This window comes from Aptenodytes forsteri, unplaced genomic scaffold, assembly GCF_000699145.1.
Source record: "Aptenodytes forsteri isolate BGI_AS27 unplaced genomic scaffold, ASM69914v1 Scaffold404, whole genome shotgun sequence".
Taxonomy (NCBI): Eukaryota; Metazoa; Chordata; class Aves; order Sphenisciformes; family Spheniscidae; genus Aptenodytes; species Aptenodytes forsteri.
The window spans coordinates 1362628-1385537 of NW_008795629.1; the positions used below are offsets into that span (position 1 = coordinate 1362628).

Below are 22910 nucleotides of genomic sequence, written 5' to 3' on the forward strand. Positions count from 1 at the left end.
CTGGGGTTCATGTGGAGGCAGCACCGTCCGCAGTGAACGCTGCTGGGGTCACCTGCCTTTAGGCGGGTGGGGGGCGTGAAGGGGGGCAGGCAGCTGGTGCAGGAAATGCTCAGCAGCCAAAGCAATGCCTGCCCAGGCTCAAGAGCGTGAACTCCCCGGTGGTCCATCTCCGATTTTTCAGAGTTGTGCTTATACTTCAGCTCCCAGTGTCTCCTGCCTGCGTCTGCTGCATGCGTCCATACTCAGTCTGCCCGCTATTGGGGTGCCAGTACTAAACAAGCTCAGTATAATCTTACTTCCCGTTGTCAGACCAAGGCATGTACTTTTTTGTTTTTCCCCACTCGAGTGACCACTTGTTTGTCATTGCTGTAGGCTTACTTCTGCTTGTGTTGGGCAACTTTCCCCTTCACCTTTCCCTGTGCTTTTATCCATTCTATATATATATTTTGCACCATTGTGTCTACTCAACATAATTCTGCCTCTCTGTTGGATGCGTGGCTGGCCTGTCCACACAGGCCCACTTTCCGTGCCTGGTATCACCCTGCTAGCTGATGGAGAGGCAAACAGCTCCGTGACTTGATGTGATGTGTCACTGCTGTGCCCCTCCTGTCCTGTGCTGAGCCCATGCTTGGAGCGCCTGTGGCTCTGTGGTGGGCAGAGGCTGGGTGACCTCTGGCTGTTGAGGGAAATAGTCCTGCTCTGGTCTCTGACTGTGTGTTTGAGCCTCCTCTTTGTGTCAGCTTTAGCAATCGTGTGGTTCTGGGATGTGGCGGAAGCTGGAGAAGAAGGTTTGAATGGCTTACCCCTGGCAGAAGTTGGAGTTCTTGTTCTTCCCTCCCTTGCTCCTGTCTCTGCTGCCAGCTTGACCCTGGCTGCTTCTGCCACGGGTTTTTCTGGTGACCGTGACTTGTACTGTTGGATCCTTCAATGAGCTAGCTGCCCTGGCAGAAGAGACTGGATGGTTTTCTGCCAGGTTAGTGAGTTGAGTCAGCATCGCAAGGGGTGTGAAACCTACTAAAGCTTATGGGGAGGAGGAAGAGGAAACTTCACTGCCAGAAGCAAGGCTAGAGGAAGGCAGTGGGGAGTGAGACCTCCCCTGAGGTAGCAGGGAGCTTTTACATTGGCTTAGCTGTTCCACAAAACTTTGCCCCCAGTTGGACATGCTTGCTAGTATATGTACTTTCTGGCACAACTAGGTTTAATGTGGGTCCATCCCATTTGGTGACAATGCAGTCTTAGATTGGTTTAATTTAACCGTAGAACTATACCATTAAATATAATGTTGTTGTGTGGTGGGTTTTTTTTTTTTATGACCGATACCTGCTGAAGTATAGAATACACTTGAGAAAGCAAGAAATTGTGACTAAAATTTGTGAGCAGAAGTGTGCTGCTGTCTCTTCAAGTTAAGACATACCAGTTCATTTGAACTCACTTTGTATCATTCTCCTTTTGCCCCTCTTGATTCCTCTCCTTCAAAGAGAGAAACTGGAAAACCCTTTGTCAAGGTCTTCTAGTACATTGTGGTCTTTCTGACAGTCTCTGATACTACTACCTTTGAAGAAATTGCAGAAAACCTTATGGTGTAATCATCTGATGCCACCAAAAAATCCTTACAACCTTTAATTGATAGGAAGTGGTTAAAATCATGAAGCAAAAATCCTGTAGTATTTCTGAAAAAAAATTGTATCTTTCATCATTAATCATTAGTATTTGCTGTTATAACTTTAGTCGTTCTTATGAATTACCTAAACCAAATACTAGAAGCCTTCTAAATGAAGTTTACTGCAGTGGTTTTATTAAGGGATGGTAGAGACAGTAATGTAGAGCAAGGTCATTACAAAGTCCTAGCGTTCTTGCAGGGAGTAGTGTGGACATAAAGCACCTTCCTGTGCTGTGTTCCTTATCTTACAGCAAAGCAGAGCTGCAGCTTTCTCCTGACCTTGCTGAGCAGGTGGGTGTAGTCTCCGTCCTTCCCATCAGTATACCTGTTGGAGCAGTTAAATAAACCTGTTGGGAGGCATCTAGTGTACAGAAATGTCATAGTTTACTTTCTTACAGTCGTGGAGAGAACTGGGAGGACGTGGGTGAATCAGAGTTCCTGAGTCACGAAATCCCTGTTTTCACAGTGAGCTATTTAAATTTTTTAAAACGTGCTACTACATACAGCTTCAGACACATGGCTTTCTTGCTTCTCTGTTTCTCATGAAGTTCATGTTGATCACTTTTGGCTTTGAGATGTAATTGGGAATATCATAGTTACCCGAATCAAAGAAATAAAGGCTTGTTTGCTTGCTTAAAATGCATATGAAGGGAGCATGGGTTGTCGCTGTTGAGTTGCTGATATGTGATAGATAATAATGGCTGTAAAGATTCACGTCAGAAGTATGGTGGGTTATTTCATAGTAAGGCATGCCTTTTTTTTCCCCCAGTACATAAACAAATCTTTGAATCATGAAGCAGTGATGGCCTACTGTATCACTAGGCTTGTAAACTTATGACATACCAGATCAGTTTGGGGTTGGAAACTTGAGGTTTAGAAACTGATTTTGAAAAGGGTAATGGAAAAGGTTATGAATTCAGCATGCTTTTGCAAATTTGCAGTTGTGGTGTGTTTTTTTTTTTTTAACCTACTTTGAAAATCATCTCACTGAGATCGCATGCCTTTTCTTCATGACTTCCTCTCTTAATGTATGGACAGACCAAAAATCTAGCAAGGAAATGCATTTGCAGTTCTCCTACAGCGTGTCGATGACTTCCCATCAAATAAAGAACTTGCTTAGGGAGGGGCCTTGGAACACTCCTTGAGTAGTAAGAACTGAGCTGTGCTGGCAAGTTCTGTGTATATAATCAGGAATTCCTGAAGTGGTTTTTTTTAATATGCAAATAGTATTGTGAAATAATACTTTCTCCTTATCTTTAAACAATGAGAATTTCAGTTTCAGAGTTTAATGTAACAAGCTTTTACGCTGATGTTTCATTTTCATTTTTTCTTCTTGTAACTAAATAACGTTTTCTCTTAATGAGTTGATGTATGCAGTGTAGCAGCCACATGAATCACTCTGAACCTAAATTTTTAGAAAGGAGAAGCAAGTTTAAGTGATGTGGAAATCTGTCTGCTGTAAGTAACAGTTAACAATCTTGATAAAGAACAAGTAATAGAAAAAGCAAAATTCTGTTGCTTGCGATGTGTGCAATTGTAAGAACTCTCTAGAAAAACCTTCAGTCTGTTCCAATCTTTAAAAATGCATCAGTAAAAAGCTGTGTATTGCTGAGATAATTTCTTTGTCCTTATCTGTCACTGTTGCTGAAGTTTAAAATTTTTTTGTATTTAATTTTGTATTCACTTCCTGAGACCCCAGCTGCAGAACAGATGATGGATGAACAAGGTAGATGAAAGAATATAAATGAAACTGTTGCCAATTACCATTCTTGGTAAATCTCAGGGGTAGTTTCTGGGTAGAACCGCTGGTTATAGCGTATGCCCTTTAAAGGGACTTGTCTGAGGAGTCTTCCATTTAGATTGAACTAAAGCATTGCTTTGTGTATGCAGGCCTGCAGTGTAAGTAAGACTGGCTTGTCACTGAAGTTCCCTGGTATGCGTGTTGGTTTTTGTCTTCTGTGGCTTTGGTTCTGGTCTGTCTAAATGGGGCCAGCTGAGATGCGCCTCATGCTTATGGGGGGGATGCAGGCTGAGTAGGTCACTCGTGCCACTTTATGGCTTTCTAGACTTACGAATTTTTTTTTTCCTCTTCTTTAGCACTGTGTAACCAAAGTTTAGTCACTAAGCATCTGTTTCCCAGGTAACAGGAAGTGTTTTGTCACTTTAAAATATGAGTAATATAAGAAAGTGAGTTATTTAACCGATTTGGAATAGGTCTGGTTCAGTAGTCAGAGGAATTATCGTATGTGCCTAACCTATATACTTTGGTCTGCTTATTACTTTCTGAAGAAGACAGAAATCAGAACAGTAATAAACTTGTCCCTTCTGTGTTGGCTTCCAGTGGGTATGGTGCTGCAGTGCAGCCTGCTTCCTAAGCTGCTGCGTTACAGTACTGCGAGTAGCAAGTAAACCCCTCTTATTCAGCATGGGTTTATAGCGCAGGTAATCTGTGTGTGGTTATGGTACTGTTGAAATCACTGAGGCTGCTCATGTGGCTAAACTCAGCCACATTTAAGGTGTTAAGAGGTATGTGACCAAGAACTCTGTCTGCATACAAAATCTGTTTGTTTTGCTCAGACTTACCTAGCTGGTTTAGGACTAATTTCGAAAGAAACGTTTGGTCTGGGTTTTCTGCCCTTGGTGTTTGGGACTGAAAAGCAAGTTTTTAACTTACTTGGCAAGGCAGGGTGGAAAGTATTGCAGAAGAACAGAAAAAGAAAGATACAGTAAGTTGAAAGAGAAAGCTGCCAAACATTTGCTTGTATGTTTGTGTTTACCACTTTTCATACTTATGTGGTTGTTATAATTTCCAGTATGTGATTGTAGAACAGCACTTTTCATAGCTGAAATGTAGTGACGTGGAGGACAATCTTAGTGGGATGCTGGTGAGTTACACGTGTACAACATCTCTGCCCATACTGCTAGGAGTCTGAAGGAGTTAGTTAAACAGAGTGCTTCTAGATTTCTAATTCTTCGCTTTTGTGGAGATGACAGTGAATGTGCTGTTCTACTCAGACTCTAGTCAATGATTTATTTATTTTTAAATCTGTGACTGCATCTTTCAAATGTACGTTAAGAAAATAATTGACCTAAAGAAAGGGGGATGTATTGGAAGACAGGACCCAACGTTAGAGCATTTTCTTCTAGGGCAGTCGTACTAGAGTAAAGAAGTTTCATCGAAGATCCCTCTCAAATACATTTCATGAAAATCTCTCACACTGAAATCTTTTAAAGCCTTTTCAAATTTAATAGTAAGTTGTTACAGTCCTTCCTAATGGAGATTAGAGAAATGTGTCCTGAAATCAGGTTGTCTTGATTTGGTTAGTGCACCTAAATTGTTTTAATTAAAAGAAAAAAAAAAAGTAGGCTGTGATAATTTTGTATTACAAAGGTTAGGGCTTTTTAATGGTGATTCTGATTCTGTTTCTTTGTTGTTTGATTATAATTTATGTTAAGTAACAGCAAACCAAAAAATCTTAACTATATCTCAAATTGCTAATAAGAACTTAAAATGTTAATTTCCTTGGTTTTGGTCTTTTTAAGTTTTTATCTGGGAATGTTTAAAGAAACCCCACACCCTGAGAAGGGAGCTTACAGTGGAAGTAGTAAAAATCTGCTAGCTATCATAATGTTGCTGTAGCACAGCAGCAGGATCAGTTGCTGAAGAACGGATATTAATTAAGCCTGTGCAACTGATCTTTAATGAGTACTTGCAGAATTAGAAGGACAGCTTATTTTTGCGCGCGTGTGTGTGTGTGCAATGTAACTGTAATTATACAAGCTCTCACAGTCATTCAAGTTTTACATATGGATTTGAAGAGGTTTGGTTCTTTAGCCTGGAGTGTCTCATTTGTGTTGGCTGAGCACATCTCATGTAATTACATTAAGAACTAAAGTTACGGAGATGATAGTTTTATATTTGGGGGGGGAGGAATATCAATGTTAAAATCTCTGGAAATTAGGGTTAGTAAATAGAATATTCATTAGGAAGGTGGCAACTATAAAATAGAAATCTATCTATCTTGGGCTAGGTGGGCTTTGGGTAGCTTTGTTTTTTCCTGTATGCATCTGTGAAATCATTGGCCACCGAATAGCAAATGTGCTGATTTAGCTATGTTAGCAGTGTCCTGTGATCTTTTTTTCAGGCTTAGCTTCTTGACAACCTTGTACTCAGAACTGTGTTATTTAGAGTCAGCATTTTTCCCGTTCTTACTTCGTGCAGTGAACAATATGACTTAAGTTATTGGTAAAGTTTTACTATAGTAAATAATTCTAAAAAGTCCCCAAAGCAAACTCCATCCTGATAACCTGCTTTGGGAGAAAAAGGAAAGGAAAATATCTAATTTTCATTGGCTACAGAAACATTCCTACTGAAATTCTGGTTTACAGAGCCAAGAAGCCTTTGCCTGGGTCTTGATGCAGGCCTTTCTGGTTAAATCAATTAGTTTAGTATCTCAAGGAGATGCAAATGCAGAAGTGTCATGAGGGAGTGCAAAAAAAAAAAACCCCAAACCACTAAACCCCGCCATGCAGTTACTTAATGTTATGTCTTACAGTGCCTTATGTTTACGTGGGCAGGAAATAGAAGAATAATTCTGACTAATGTACTTTTTTTTTGCCTCTCACTTGTACATGCAGAATTCAGTTTAAAAACGTGTAGAAGTTTAAACTGTGTAAATGCATTTGTGACCTTTTTGAGCAGATACTGTGCTGTTTGTTTGAGATTCCAATATCCCTGTGAGTTTAGGTAATAATTTAGGTGGTTTGCTTTTTGATAGTGACAGATTTGTAACAAAAATAACAGCTAAAGTATCTGTCTGCAATGGAAGACCAATATGAGGAAATGTCGATTAGCATGTGGACTGTAACATTATTTTAATATATACAGGAGTTTTCCATACTTCTTTGTGACAATATAAATCCTGGTTTTGTTGCCATTCTTTCATACAACTAAAAGATTAGATCAAGAACATGAGAAAGAGTAGGTATTATCATTATGATCATAAACTAAACAATTCTAAACAGTCCAGTAAAGTAGACTAAAACATTGTTTTGCCTTCCTGATGATCTCTTCAAGAGGAGTCCTTGCATATGCAGAAGAATAATTACTTTACGGTTAACATTTACTTTGTGAATATTAAAAGTAGCCAGGCCTCAGACCTAGGGTAAATCAGTTGTTTTCTTTTGATGCACTGGGCATAATTTATGCCTGCATGGAAGAGAAATCTAATTTATGGGATGATGTCCTGTATACATTTTCAAACTGTTAAGACATGAGGATAGACTGAGAAAATAATTTGCTGCAAAATAGGTCCTTCGAGTGTTTTATGAATGAGAGGAGGTTTTGAACAGAGAAAATGCCTGTCAGATGGCTGGCAAACTTGCTTGTGTGGCATGAATCTTTCTGTGAATCAGGCTTTCTGTTTGCTGTTGTAAGTTTTCTGTTTGCATATTGCGGAGTCTTAGAATTTCAGGCACGATGTGCTTGAATAATTTTTAGAGTTCATATGTCAATAGTAATGGGGATTTAAATAGTTGTATTGTGGTTTTGCATGAGAGAGAGTCTAACAGTAGTCAGTGCACATGCACAAACTACCTTTTTTCTTTTCATGAATTAATGATATGCCTTCAGTAACAGTCATTAAAGGAAGACCTCTGCTGACAATTTTTTATGAAAAAACATAAAGCAGAGCTAGTGATCAGTTTGCACAATGTGATTTTAAAGTTTCTAAACTTCCAAAATGTATTTTTGTATTTTAAGCTGGATATAATACAAAGAGACATTGGAGAAGCCATATGTAGTGAAATGTATTCTGCCTGACAAAATTTAAAAAAACAAGTTCTGTACAAGAGAATTCCAGATTTCCATCTTTCTGGGTGCCAGATGTTAATTTAAGTAGGAACACATGGATATCAAACACACTCAACATTTCTGTGCATTTTAAATATCCTAGTCTTCAATTATTAGTCATCTTGTAATTATTTTTAAAAGATGTATAACTTCTGTAATCCTGTAGATCATGTAACAGGTTTTTGCGTACTGATGTTTAGAATGACATTTTGTGGATTGAAATTTAAATGGAATTCGCTCCTTTGGTACAAAGGAAAGGCATGTTGTATTCAGAGTCTGACTTCTGGCCATGAATGTTATCCCTTCTGCCTGACAAAACAGAGGTTTGGAATTTGAGCTGGGAGATGGGGTTTGGTTTTCTGCTCCGTGGTCTCTACCCAGGGAGGCACTGAGCCTCTTCTGTCCCATTCTTCACTGCTGCAGCGATCCGAGCTGGGTTCAGGGCTCCTTCAACTGCTTTGCACAGTGGTGGTGGCTGGTGTGAGCCAGTGCCAGGAGACCTGTCCCACTCTTCGGTGCCTTCCTAGACTCCAGCTCTCCGGTGATTCCCTTGCTGCTACGGCTGCTCGTCAGTGGGCAGTAATGGGAGACTGAATGTTGCTTATTGTTAAGATAGAAAGGTGCAGCTTGTGTGTGGGTGTTTTGGTTTGTTTAGAGTACTTTGTGAAAGTAGTCAGACTCTGCATTTGACTGGATTCTTCTGGTGAACTTTAATGTAAAGAACATGTGGTGTTATTACAGTATCATTGGTTTTATGTAACATGCTGTTGCTAATGTACTTCAGGTTTAAGATGACCTAAGTGAGAGCTGGGTGGGTGAAGAAGAAAAATAATGTAGGTGGAGCGGTGTTGGGCCATGAGATCTTAACTGGGACTTGCAAAAGGTATTAAGGAGACTCACTGCTCAAGTGGAAATGTAGGTTCTATCTTGTCTTTCCTAGACTTGCAGCATTCATGTAAGTTGGTTGGAGTTCCTGTCTGTATAGAGAGTTCAGTAATTAATGAAATAGGCCCCTTCTTTCTTAACTTCCTTAAACAGGAAAAGTAGAGTTCATCTCATCTACTGTGTAGCCATCTCTCTTCTTAAGGCAGATCTTGGCTTAGGCTCCTTCAAATCTTAATGAAAAGTAATAGTTGTATCCCAAGTGGCTCTTGATTTGTTTTAGCCATATGTGTCAGAATAAGGTGAACTGCACCCTGGAAATAGCATGTTTCTACTTTATCGCTTCCAAAGGTGATTTAGATGACTAACTCGGGTATCTATGCATAGATATCAGTATTTGATCAGATAAGGCACGCTACAAGAATAAACACATGTATTGGCTTTGCCGGTCAGGGTTGTTATTGAGGATAAAAACTGTTTAAGATGACTGAGGAATCTCTGATGTTTCATTGAGGATGCAACTTCTGGCTGAATTTGTGTGTTGCTAAATTGGTCTGTTAGAAAAGTATACGCACATGTGCACACCATCTCTGCAGGATTATTCTCCAGAAGAAATCTCCAGTTTGTGGAGAATGATTTTTTTTTTTTTTTTAAAGTACTCATTTAACTTCCTGGAGTGCTTGATTTTGTCAAGTGTCTGATTCTGAAGAATGTATCTGCCTGTTTATTCTGTCCTACTTGATTTATCCCAAAGTGAATGATGAAAAATGACAAGATGAAGTGTTAAATGTGCCTACTATTGCAAAATATCCACTATATTGTAAGTATTGATCTTGTAAGATGTTGTTTGAAAATATTTGCAGTTGATTTGAGATGAAAAACCTTTAGTATGTAATTAATAATGGATATGTAAGCTTCTGTTTGGTTGAGAAATAGCTTACCTGCAATTAACATCAATAGATGAATGAAAGCCCAGGGTCTTTAAAATCTCCCATTGACTGAAAGTCAGATACTAGGGAGAAAAGATACTAATTGTACCCAAAGAACATTTAAACCTTTTCCAGGGCTGTGGGTGTACCATATGCATTTGGTAGTTTTTATGTTATAATATTCCAAATGTTTATTTTTTAATTGTTCACCCATTATCATTTGAGAGGGATGAAGAGGAAAGGAGACTGGCTTTTCCAAATGTGAAAACAGTTAATTTGAGGAAAACACCAATACACTGCATTTCTGTATTCTCCTACTCCTAATGCTTATGTACACTGTTATCTTGAGATTGGATTCATTTGACTGGCTGCAAAGGCATAAAGGGCAAACGAAGACTGTTTCTTTGCAATATGAGGGAACAATAAAACTACACAATGAAACTATTAATTTACATGTAAAATACACTCATGGTAACTGAGTGTGAGATACATGTATGTGTATACACCTAATAGCTAAATAAAAAATTCAAGTTCAGAATTTGTCTATTGCAACAAAGCTGCAACCTCCCCTCTGACTGTCCAATAGAGTGTTCTGATTTTGTGAAAGTGTATTACCAAAATACTCAGTTTCTGAAATGGACAAGAAGGGTTAATACTTGCTGAGGACTCAGTCTTCATAGCAAATCTGAAACTTTCCCTTGGCTTCCGTAAAGAAGATCCACCTGGTATAACTGGAATTGTAGAGACCTAATGGTCCTTAGCTCTTCTGGAACATGGTGAGCTTTTGTTATAAAGGCTTTGCCATCTTATGGTGGTTTGGACACAACAGTGCTTTTCTAACTGTAGTAGGTCTAAGTTAGCAACTAAGGAAATTACAAAAAGAAAGGGACAGGTATTGCCTTATTTTTCTGAAATCAAGCAAACACGAGACTCCTATTAAGATTGTATGATATCTGTAAGGAATGCTCTTTGATTAATTAGAGTACTCTGATCTCCAGTTGCCTGTAGGAGGTTTTCTGTACAGGTGGTTAAGTCTTGGTGTATCAGTTCTGAACGTATTGATACTGAGAATCCTATACTGGGGGAATCTAGTGATATTTACTCTCTGTTTTTCAGGCACTGCTACCCTGTCTTTTATATTGGCTGCATTTGAGGTACATAAGGGGTATCTTTCCAAATCAGGGATTAATTTCCTCATTCTTCCTCAGATTGTTGTTACAGCTTTTAAATGAAAAGTTGACATGACTCCTTAGCATCTGACTAGGAACTCCAGGTCTTGAGGCTAATAGTTAGGGCAAAGTGTTTAGATGGAGGGATGTCCTATCTTGTATCCTTTGCAGTTAGTTGCTTGATGGTTACATTTATGATTCCACTTCCTGACCTTACTACATATTTGAGTTTTCAAATGTTGAAATCCTTCATTCCTTCTGCTGCTTCTGTGTTCAAGCTCCTGGGTAGTTGCTGAGATGTAAAAGATTAAAGCAGCCCTGTGATGTTTGCAAGTTTTCAGCAACAAGAAGTTTCTGCACAGCACCATCAGTTTCTTGAGCTTATTTCTGCTGCCCTTTTTTTTGTTGCAACATCTTGATACTATAGTCCTACTTCCTTATCTGATAGTAAGGCCTCCTAAAAAGCTTTTGACTCATTCTTGAGATGTTGGAATCAGTAGTCAAAGTTGTGCAGGACAGGTATTGTGATGTGTTGCATTCTTACCTGAGTTTGTTTAGCAATGTAATCAACTTTCTTGTCTGTGAAGCTTTCATGGTCACCATTGTGTCCCCATCTTGTTAACAATTGTCCCATAATGAACAAAACATTTAAGTTGAAAGATGAAGAAAATCCTGCTTATCAGAATCTTTGTGGAAGAAAAGGGTTGCTAATTTCCTACTTAGGCTTACTATCAGGCTCTCCTGGGGTAAAAAAGCTTAGGGGAAAAATATTACGCAAAACTATTGGGAGAAGAACACTGTTGGGCATTTCTGGCAATCTACTGCAGAAGAGTAACGAGAGAAAAAGCTTGAGAATTTAGGGCCAGCAGGTAGCACAGATGTCCTTGCAGACTGTGTATGATACATTAAATGCTGCTGCAAGTTTAGTGGTAATCAGTTTGACTCTCAGCTGTGTATATTAAGTGCAATAGAACTTGTTCCTTTTTGAAGACTGATTTGTTTATAATGTTATCTTTTGAGCCCTGTGTAGTCTCGCAGTAAAGAACAAATCAAGTGAAGCATGCATCTTAAAGGGATTTATTCTGTTTCTTTGTTATATCAAAGACCATATGAATTACTGAGGAGGAACTAAAATTTGTAGGTGAAGAAGACCTTAAAAACTGGTACCTACAAGCAGACTTTTGCTTTAATGATCAAGTGAATTCAGTAAATACCTTTGTCTTATTTCATTTGATTATTTTATAAGAGGAGAAATCTGACTTGAGAGGAATAGAAGAATGGCTCTTCTAATATTGAGGACTTGATTCTTGTTTCTTTTCTCTGGCGAAATTTGAAATGTGGATAGTGCTTGCTATAGACCTGAGAAAACTTGGGGTTTTATCATCAGCATGATAATCTTCAGTTCAGGAAATGCATTTCCATATTTCAATCCACCAAGCTCATAGAAAATTTCTAGGATTTCGGGATGGGGGTGAAAAGAATGTTACATTTCTGATTCAAAGTCCTACTGTTCACGTTGTGAAGCTTTTTCAAGCTATTGATAAAATGTTTTGTGGCGATGACTGAAGAATTAATAATGTAAGGAGTACTAGCATAACTGAGGAAGTTTTATCTTGGCATGTCAGGGAGCATTCATCATCTGTTCCTCAGCCTGGAGGGGCTCTGTGCCAGCAGGGAAAAATCTCTGCGGTGCCAAACCAGGACTTCAATGCGCTCTGTGACAGGTTGCAACAGCGTTCTTTCTTCAGACCGTATTAATGGTTATGACACATCTCATAAGCTATAAAACTCTTATGTGTATCCGTGCTGTTATCCAAGGTTATTAGGCCTTATTGTTCAGTGTATGACTTCTTTGTCCCTCAATATGTCATGTTTCTCTCTTAATCTGTGGTTGTCTGATGCCATTATACGTGTACCAAATGTAGTCCTTGTTAGCATGTGGGTTAAGATGCCTCTAGATACCTTTTTATATCTAACTATAGATGAAGCAAATCAAATTAACTACACAGTGATTGGAGGGAGCAGTTGATATGCTGGAGGGTAGGTCTGCCATTCGGAAGGACCTCAGCAAGGTGGAGGAAAGCACTGGTAGAATGCTCCTGAAGTTTAACCACGACAAATGTGAAGACTTCATCTGAAAAGGAACAACCTCATGCAGCTGTGCTGGCAGACAGGGACCTTTGTGTCCTGGTGAACAGCAAATGGACCATTGGTCAGCAGTGTCCCTGTGCAGCAGTGAAAACTGGCAGTGTATTGGGCTGCATTAGCAAGACCATAGCTGGCAAGTTGAGGGAAGAGATGATTACCCTGTATTTAGCTGTCATGAGGTTAAGTCTGGAGTGTTATGACCAATTTGGGGCTCTGCCAGCAAAAGAAAGATATTACCAAAATGAAGGATGTGCAGCTAAAGGCAACTGGAATGGAGTACGTGGAGTTCAAGGAGAGGAAGAGGGCTGTGGCTTTCTTCAGGCTAAGAAGGCTCACAGAGGGTCTAATTGCTGTCTTCAGTTACCCAGTTCAGGTAATAGGTATAGTTGCGGGGTTTTGTTTTTAGGTGCACAGTAGAAAGAGATGATGATTGAAAGATGCAGCAATGCAAATGACTTGCACTGAGGGTTTAGCATGGGAACAGGTTTCCCAGAAAGGTTGTGTTACTTCCATCCTCCATTCTCATTCAAAGTGGAGAGGATCAGGAGTATTGGTTATTAAGTAGTTACAACTTGGTTTGGGTGGAACAGCATCATCAAATTATTCCCTTTTTAGTGTTTTTGCCATAGCTGTGTTATGTTACAGCCTCTTGTAGGTGAAATCTGTGGTGATTCTTGGATTTTTTAGCAGAGAGGACAGATGGGGTACGGAGGCTTGAAACGTGTCTCCAGTAGAACTGACTGTTTACTTGTTTGGTATGGTATTGCTATTTTGTCTTTTCTGTGACATTCACAACAGATTTCTATTTGGAGGACTTTGCTGTCAACATTGTATTTCTTTGTACAGTGGCATTAGTCATGGTGTTATGTGTGTTCCCCTGGCCTGATTTTACCCCCAGCAGCTAGTCTGTAGCTGTTACTAAACAAATCTGTAAGTAGTTGCTTAGCGTCTGAAATGCGATACCAGGGTGCAACTGCTGTGTGTGTGGAGAGAGAGCAGACCAATTAGGTGAGCAAGTATAGTATCTTGTCTGGTATACCTGCATTTTAATTTGCCTTTACATCATACTTAGAGCTTATAGTCCATCCTCTGATTAATGTCTACTGGCCTTTTTGCTGCCTGTCACCTGATAGGCTCTGGCATAGAGGAGACACTCCTGTAAATCATCAGGTACGTATTCTTATCTTGCACTTCTGTATCTCATCCTATTTCCAGTTTTTCACATTCAGTACTACATTTTTTGCAAGTTGTCTTTAAGGTGTTTTGAAGTTATCTTGCTTTGAAGTCTCTCTTACCATTATAAGAAACTTAGTGACTGATTTACTCCTATTTCCCTCTGTCACTGAGGATGCTGAATACAATCACTGTCAGGAGTGGTCCATGAGCAACTCCACTGCTGATTTTGTTTCAGTCTGATAATTGGGATCAAAAGCATTAGAAGTCACTGTCTTGCTGGCCTTTTCATCTGAATCTGGGCAGCACAGGTTGAAACCTAGGTCTGGTATCACATAAAGCTATAGTGTGAGTGCTTGGTAATTTTGATATGGTTTGATTTTTACACACATCTAGAGCTGTGATACTGCTGTGGGATGCACAGATAGCTTGCAGCTAATGTCTACTAGTGTCTGTATTGGGTTTGTATTTAACATGAGAGTTAGAATGATCATTTCCTTTTACTTTAGGCAGTTACGAACCAGCTTTATCCAGCAATTAGTGAGCAGTACATATCTTTGTAACTGCTTTTCAGTTTTCCTGATGTTCTTAAAGTTTAAAATGAAATGCAACTGAAGAGGACAAAGTAGAGTTAATCACAGTACCGTGTGCTTGTTGGTTCACGTTCCATGTTCTCTGTCCCTCCGAGGCTGAATGGCTGAATTGTTCTCCACTGGCAGTGGAGCGTGGTAATGCTTCTTTATTTAGTCTTCTGATATACAGCCAGTCTCATGAAATTATACTGCAGTAAATGAAAGAAAATGTGAATGTAGTCATACTTGAATATGTGTACTCAAATACTTCGATTTAGCTGTTGATAATTTGTGGCTAGTCTTGCACGTCAACTTTATACTGTTGAACTGTAGTGGATGTTAGTTGAAAGGACATGTTATCTGCAGTGGAGTCAAAGTTGCGCATTAAGGGGCTATTCTGCACAGAATATGTGCAAGTGGGAGAGCTGTGTCTTTCCAAGATTTGAAGACAAGACTTTAGCAGTAATATTATTGAAATTGTGATGGTGAGAATCTGTTATTCCCATTTTGTGAGTCCAAATACATGAATGTATTGAGAAGTCCCAGTCTGAATAGCAGTTGATTTTGTGTACTTGTTCCTATTCTTCTGAAAGTATATTCAAGAGGTGAATCTAAGATTTAGGCTTTAAGCTTTCCTCAATTAAAATTTAACAAAACCCACCAAACTGTGGAAAAATATTTTATTAATGGGCTTTTATTCTTTTGAATTTTTTTTTATAGTGGGACATGTTAATTCTAGAATTAACGATAATTAATTGTTAATTATCCATAGCAGCTTTGACTTCTCCAATTTGTTGTTTGTCAGCATCTAATTTATAATGACTACTGATTCCAGCCTCCTCACTTTCAGGAACGCAGTCTAAAAATGCAAGCTAGAACATGATGAATGAGTGAAAGACTAAAGGCAGGATGTGGCTTCGATGGCAGTTAGATATCGTTTGAAGAATAGCTGACTTTAAAAGTGTTGACCACTGCCACTTTTTACACTGTAAGAGTAAACAGGCCAAGCAGACCCTTGTCTGTGGCCACAGTGTGCTTGGCATTATGGTTGGCAGCGTGCAGTGGTTTAGTTCAGGCTAAGTTACTTCCTTAGCACATGTCTGCAGCTCGTGGCCGAAGAGTGACCGATTCTCTTTCTAGAGGAGAGTTTAGCTGTCATCTTTCTGTTTGGTTTCTGGGATTTTTGGAGTTCCGTAGTACCTTAACCTGGAAGCAAGTCTTTCGCTGGTCACTTAAGGGGAGTGCCGTGATGGACACCAGAGAGTTCAGCTTTCCTTCATTGTATGCTGGGCTAGGTAACGGGTGACATTATCCTCATTTAAAAAGGCAGCTAAGTCAAGTCTTGAGTTTCCTTCCATCATCTCCTATATTCCTCCTGCATTGCAGCTATGGCTGTAGAGGAAGCTGTATCTAGCAAACTGAACTGTGTTTTGGGAGTTTCCTTCTCATCTCCTATATTCCTCCTGCATTGCAGCTATGGCTGTAGAGGAAGCTGTATCTAGCAAACTGAACTGTGTTTTGGGGAAGGGGAGGAGAGGAGGAACGGCAGAGGAGAGAAGCACATTCCTGAAAGTCCTTGTTACGGAGCATGGAGAGTATGGGAGACTGCTCATTTATAAAAGCTGTCCTCCACCCTTAAGCAGCTGTTCTGGTTTTGTGCATTGCCATGCAGTGTTTGAACATCTCAGGACGCCACAGATGTTTGACTTTGATTTATATACTGAGACAGATTTGATCCTTATTCCTAATGCTGGAGCCTTCTGGCTAAGATTACCCTGATGCAAACCCTGCTCCCAGCTCCCACTTCACTAAGGAGCAACATTTTTGGTACATGTCAGGTCTGGCACTTGGTCCTCAGCTGTTTTATGACCACTTCCTGTGTTTATAGTTGGAAATTGGGTCTTGGCTGTGGACATGAGATTTACTTGGAATTATGACAATTTTCTGTGAACTTTAAGTAGTTCCTGACACAGATGTTTTAGAGAGAAATGCACCTTTGTATTTTGTGGCTTCAAAAAGTATTAAATTAAGAAAAACAAGGATAGCGTTAACGTAGCACAGCTCAGATCAGCTGTTCTTAATGTGTTCCCTAACCCAGTACGAAAACAATTTTTGTGACTAGATGGTGTTAATATATTATTAGATATATGTATCTGCATTCTGATTGTCTGAGAGCATCCTCTCCATTCTTCTTAAGCTTGTAATGCAGTGTTGGTCTAATACCGTGAATATGTTTGCACGAGAATAACTCCTCTGCTAGTTTTTATATGATGGAAACAGTGAAAGTAGCCAGTTCTATGCAAAGAAACAAGGAGTTTAAACAGGGTTTGACTGGAACCTAACAGCTGTTTGATCCATATCCAGCTGTCCGGCCCAGATGGGCCTTCCCTCCATCATGTGGCAGTGGTGGGAAATAGCCTGGAGAACCAGCCTGGTGCTTCAGGGGCCTGTGGTCATTCAAAGATGATCTGCAAAGAATCATAGAATCATTAAGGTTGGAAAAGACCTCTAAGATCATCAAGTCCAACCGTCAACCCAACACCATCAGGTGGTGGAGGGGCTGTATGTCTCCCTTCTCCTATGATACCTCTTTCTGCTTTGCTCTATCTTTCTTTCTTGACCTGCCCCTCATCTTTTCAGTCTTTTGATGTTCTGTTGTTACTTCTCTTTCAGTTGGGCTTATTCTGTCTTAAAGTTTTCCCCTTGGAATAGAGCTTTAATTACTGAGCAGATGTGTTGTCTTCATTCTGCCTGCTCTAACTGCCTTTATCTCTCTTCTTCATCTTGAATCTTAGACTTTTTAGCTCATTAAGTCCTGTGGAGCTAGAACTCTTTGCTAGTTAAAGACACTAAAAAAAAAATAATTCTTATCAGATCTTGCTGCAATTCTGTAAACAAGCTACTTAATCGTGCTTTTATGTTAATGCCAAAGAAACAAATAAGAATTGGTTGCACTGTGATTATAAACAAACAAATACAAAATTGCAGTCTAAATATTGAGATACTTTTCCTTACTTTGTTCTTTCCCTCCCCCCCTCTGTAATGCTCTCTGAAACAAGATTTAACTCTAGAGACTTAAATGAAATTTAATCATTTATGGAAGAAAATAAAGTAAAAGAGAAATTGATGTTGCCTGAAATCCTTCATGGTCTGAAGCTAAAGAAGAGGCAGAAGCCAAAATGTAACTGCGCAGGAATGTGGTTAGATATAAAACCTAGGATGTAACTGTGGGAATGCCTTTAGATACAAAAATCGGAATGCAGCTATGTGTTAGTGAAATCTGCAAAAAGCTGGGAATGTCATGCTCAATGTTTGAGAACTGCAGGCAACTGGCAGTGTCTTTCAGAACTATTCTTGTAAAAACTGCTTTTCCTGAGTTTGGGGCCTGGTCCAGTCTTTTTTAAATTTTTTGTTCTTGGCTTGAACTCATGTGAACTAGAACGGAATTAGGAAGAGACAGTAAAGCTGTGGTTCTGTGTACTCTCCCCTCAGTGTTAAAGCTGGCTTAAGAAATTCCTGCTCCAAATTGTACTTCCCTGCCTGTCTCATTTTTTCCAGGAAGAGGTTTTTTGTAGGAGTGAAATGTGAAATGTATCTGATCCAATTTTCCAAAAAGCATTACAGAAAACTTCCTATTACTTTTTTTTTTCCCCAAGACGGACTACTACTGGTGAACAGTGTGGCTCCGTGAACAGTTATGCTGAAATGACTGAAAGAATGAGGCGCCCTGTGATGGGAGCAAGGGATGGGAATACAGCTGTTCCTACCGACCTCTGTGTAATGTGAAATCCCAGCCTCGTTGAACAGATTTTTTTGTAGTGTAGCATTTGTTGCCAGAAATTAGTACATTCTAGCTCTCAGGGCAATAGCCTGATGAAACAACAACATTCATGAACTCACTGAACAAAGTGTCATCCTTTCTCAGTCTCCTATTTTTTCAGGTAGCAATAAGCAAGGAAGGAGGTATCAAAGGCAACACCAGCTCTCAAGCAAAAAAAGTTATGCTTTAGAAATGCTTCATGAAAGCAACTTTTACTGGCGAGTAAAATTTGACTGGCCTGAAAGTTGCAACCAATCTAGACTAGAGGCAAATGACATAAACAAATGTGCCATTGAACTTACTGCTAAGTCAGTTGACTCACGGCAAATGCTATATTTTTCATAATCTCATTGCAAGGTCATTCATTAAATAGCTGTAAGTTTGCAGGTTTGAGCCAGGAGGGTCACCAGAATAATTACTTGAGAAATTTCACTTGGACTTTTAGTTTCTTTCCTTTGTTATTACCTTCAAACTTACAGACTATTGGCTATACAATAATAGAGGAAACGTATTTCAATGTGACAAACATTAAGATTAATAAAATTTCATTTCAAATCTTTATTACTAAACTATATGTTTTATCAGTGATGTAGTCTTTCTTCTTTTTACTGTCAAATTTTCTGCAATTCTTGTGGTTCTCTAAAATCTATGCTGTTTTATAGTTGAAATTTAAGTGAAACTGTGGTGGCAGTAAATGGGTTAAATTAACATGTCCCTTCCCCCAGTCCCAGAGTATTTTTGTGTAAAGTTTTACAGGAAAACGTTTTTTTAACCATGCAGGGCAGCTTTAGAAGAAGTAGAAGGAGATGTGACAGAACTGGAACTGAAACTTGACAAGGTAAGCTTTTTAATTCAACAATGTCTGCTCTGAAAAATGTGAAAAGATGCATTTAGGTTTTGTTTTAAAGTTCATAGCTGGGAAGCGGCAGTGGCCGCCGACCAAGGGTTCTGCTCTAGCAGAGGGAGCGGATCTGGGTCGAGTGCACAGCTGGGCCCCAGAGACCCAAGCTTGAGTAAGGGCAGCAACAGCCAGTGTGGACTCGTTTTCTCCCCCAGCTGAGGGTTTGGATTGTGCAATACCCTCCTGCCCGTATGGCCCCCTGCCCCCTCGCACTCATGTGACTCAGCCCCACAGTGGGAGCCGCATGCAAACTAATTCAGCTTTCATGTGAATTAAAAGCCAGGGGTTGGCCATCCCCGCATCGAGAGTTTATTTTTTATGACAACTGCAGACTGTGAGGACATCTGGATACTCTTTGTTCTAGAGATTTGAAGTCAATGCTTTCTGTCTTTGGTAGTCTGCAGCACAGTCACAGCAGGAGAGAGAGAGAGATACATCCTTCACTTTTGTCTGGAGGACTTAACTACTGTAAAATTCATCCTGCTTTTTGTTGTGCTTTGTGCACGTATATAAAAGGTTATATGTAGCATCTTTTCAGGGCCTTACAATCCATTTATTGGTTTCCTAACCAGTAGTATTTGGAGGGTGGCTTATTTTTGTTCTACATCTGTAAAGAGTCTCCTTTCCTTAGCATTTTATGCTAAATGTTTAAAATTATTTGTTGCCTGTGTTTTAATGTGGTAGGCAGATGTCATTTGTTAACCTCCTTAGCTACTTTTTGAATATGAACTTTTGTTCCTGCAGCTGCAAGTTGGCTGCAGAAAGATAGAGACAAAGTCAGTGTCAAGTGTAGTGTTAAGTCTGAAGACTTTTTGTTACTTCTTGTAATAATATTTCTAGCTTTTGTAGTTAATAATGTAACCATTTGCTCTTTCAAAATAAATTTAAGACACGTTTTGATTTGGTGTGAATTTTGGTGAAACTGATGGGTGTAAGACACATTTTTACTGTAGGGGTGATGAATCTGGTTTGGTAAATTAAACTATTTAAAGTATTTAAAGGATCTGAAAAATCTTTCTTGGAAGTTTGTGTTTTCCACCAGTCTAACAGGGTCATTTTTGGGGAAAAGAATTCTCAAATTCCTTAAGGGGCATGAATAATGCCTTGCCCCCAGCCTCTGGCAGGAGGCCAGTGCCAAACATATCATTCTATCACGTAGAAGCTATAATTGTAGTATTACTCTTTGCCCCGAGACAGTATCCTAGTTCTCTTTAAAACAAAAACACCCAAACCTGTTTGCTCCCCTGACAAGAAAGCAAGTACACAAGGTAAGTATTTAAGTAGTTTAATTGCAATGTGAAGTGTAAGTGATTTAGTATAATGCTTAAGTTAAAAGCCAAGCTTCTTGTGTGAGCTGAAGTAACTATGGCCTGAGGGTAATGATTTGTTTAGACTTGGTTCGTAACTTTTTCTGCTCAGTTATCCATACTAAACTTAGTTTTATTTTCCCACAATTGTGACTTTTGGGCTACATTATCGGCATTTTTTTCCCCTCTGGAGTAAAGGACACTGTGTTCAGGATTGTGAACCATAAGCAAAAGCGAAGGAAAAAAAGGATCGTGTTGGTAGTGATTTTTCTGTCCACTGTTCAAGCAACTTGGCCATTCATCAGAATGAGGGAGATGATGCTCGGATTTCTTCTTTTCCTGAGAGGATCTGAGTCAACATAAAAATTACTGGGTAAATAAGGCAGGAAGGTCACTTGGGTGGTTTCCTTGCCCCAACATAGGATCAAGTACTTCTATGTTGTTCTTCATGAAAATTTGTCTAACATCCTTGAAAAATCCTTCAGAGACGAAGGTTCAATCTTCTGATTTTATTCTCGGTTTGGTTTAGCGTGGAGGAACTCAATTATAATACGCCTTCTCTCAAGAGAGCATCTTACTGATTGCACTAATCATTCTTTCTTTCATTAATGGCCCAGTGCATAAATGGTTCAAAAAGTGGGAAAACATCCATCCCAAGATACTGATGACCTTCATATCAGACTCTGCAGTACCATGATAGCTAAGGTGCTGACCTAAGCAGTGAGTGGTAGGGATGGAAACCCATCAGAAAAAGACTAGTCTGTTGTACGAGTGAAAACATGATTGATTTCGCCTTCTGAGATGTAACCATCTCTCTTCAGTTGTGTCTTGTGCAGGTAGCCTTTTGCTCTCCTGTGCCTGTATTCTCAGTGTCTCAAGATGAAACAACTGGTGTGGGTTTCTTTTGGGATTTTTTTGCTCGGAAACCACAAAACACTTCTAATTTGCTTGGGATCTAACCAGTTATGTTTTAGTTGCTGCACTTTTTGCCCTCATATAGCCCTCTCTTGAAATATGTGCAAAATCTCGGTTAACAATAAAACAAATAAAAAATAATAAAAAAAAATTATGAAGAGTAGTAACCTTCTCAATGGCGTATCAGTTGACCTAGAGTAGTATTTTTATAGCTGTCACTATACAATAGAAAGCTTTTCACAGAATGTGGGGCTCTAAATTTAGAGTTTAACTTTTGAAATCTTTGTTTCTTAGACTTAACTAAGTTCAGTGTGTTTCATATTTATATGGTGTTGTAAAAAACAAAACAAAAAACTTCCACTTTGTCATTTTTTCCTCTTTAGCTGGTGAAGCTTTGTATTGCAATGATTGATACTGGGAAGGCATTCTGTACAGCCAACAAGCAGTTCATGAATGGAATTCGAGACCTTGCACAATATTCCTGTAAAGATGCATTGGTTGAAGTAAGTTCTTTAAGAGGTGAAAATGGAAGAAGAAAAGCATAACTTAAAAGGGGTAAAATATAACAGTTGGCAAGAGAAGTAGTTGAAGTTTATACTATTATTTGCCTTTTTGCTCCTTTTTCTTTGAGATGTCGTAAGAGTGAGCTTTTTTTGACTGTGGTGCACTGCAAGTGTCTGTGCTGTTTAGCTTCAGCTTTAACCTGCAATGGCAAGGTTTTCCAAATTCCAGAAAATATGTATTAGGTTAGGAATAGTCATCTTGGGAGGAGTGGAGAAAGTCAGGTTGAAGCTGTGAACAGCTGCCCTGTTTACTTTGCTAAATAAAGGGGATCTAATAATGAGATCCTAAGAGCCAGTTCTCTGCAACTAATTCCCTGAGTTGATCTCTTGGGTCCTGGAACTGGCACTCCCTAATACATAGAAATTTAAATTTTTGAATGTACAGAGCCCGCTTTGATGGTGGGCTCTGACTGATGTCTTGTCAGGCTAATTTGGAACACCTAATATTTCCTGTCTGTTACTTTGAAATGAGGTATGAAATTGTGTAATATGCAGGTATATTATGTGCACATCTCTGTGTATATCTACACTTCATGTGTGTCATGTAATAGAACAGCGCAGGTATAATTATGTGCACATCTCTGTGTATATCATCTACACTTCATGTGTGTCATGTAATAGAACAGCAGTTGCATGTATGCATCCTCACACGCTAGTTGAAATAGATAATGCCTGTGAACTTCAGCATAGTCTGTGTGCAACTGAAACTGTTGTTGTCTGGAAATTTACTTGCTAGAAATGTAGTGCGGTGGCAAACTAGTAAAACTTACATTATTTGATTCCAAGTTGGCTTTTGTTACACTTGTTGTGTAAGCAATAAGCAGTTATCTAAATATATTAGGGATCGTTGTTTTCTAACTGTGTTTGAGACATTCATGCTACAGATTGATGTCGATGTTGCTAAGCATATCAGCTGTGAGGCAGTAGTTCCTACAGTAAATGTGTGTGTACTGATGATTACACGATGTTAATGAGGTTTTTGGACTTAGAATATTAAACATTAATGACTATTAAGTAGTC

At 39.2% G+C, this 22910-nt stretch overlaps 1 protein-coding gene across 1 annotated transcript in view; it reads left to right on the forward strand.

The window, feature by feature from the left end:
- Positions 1-22910, forward strand: part of ACAP2 (ArfGAP with coiled-coil, ankyrin repeat and PH domains 2) — a 69618-nt gene that overhangs the window by 1107 nt on the left and 45601 nt on the right. Inside the window, exons 2-3 of the mRNA XM_009282339.2 lie at positions 18985-19042; positions 21711-21830. Coding sequence (XP_009280614.2) covers positions 18985-19042; positions 21711-21830 — 178 coding nt within the window. The remainder of the gene's footprint in view (positions 1-18984; positions 19043-21710; positions 21831-22910) is intronic.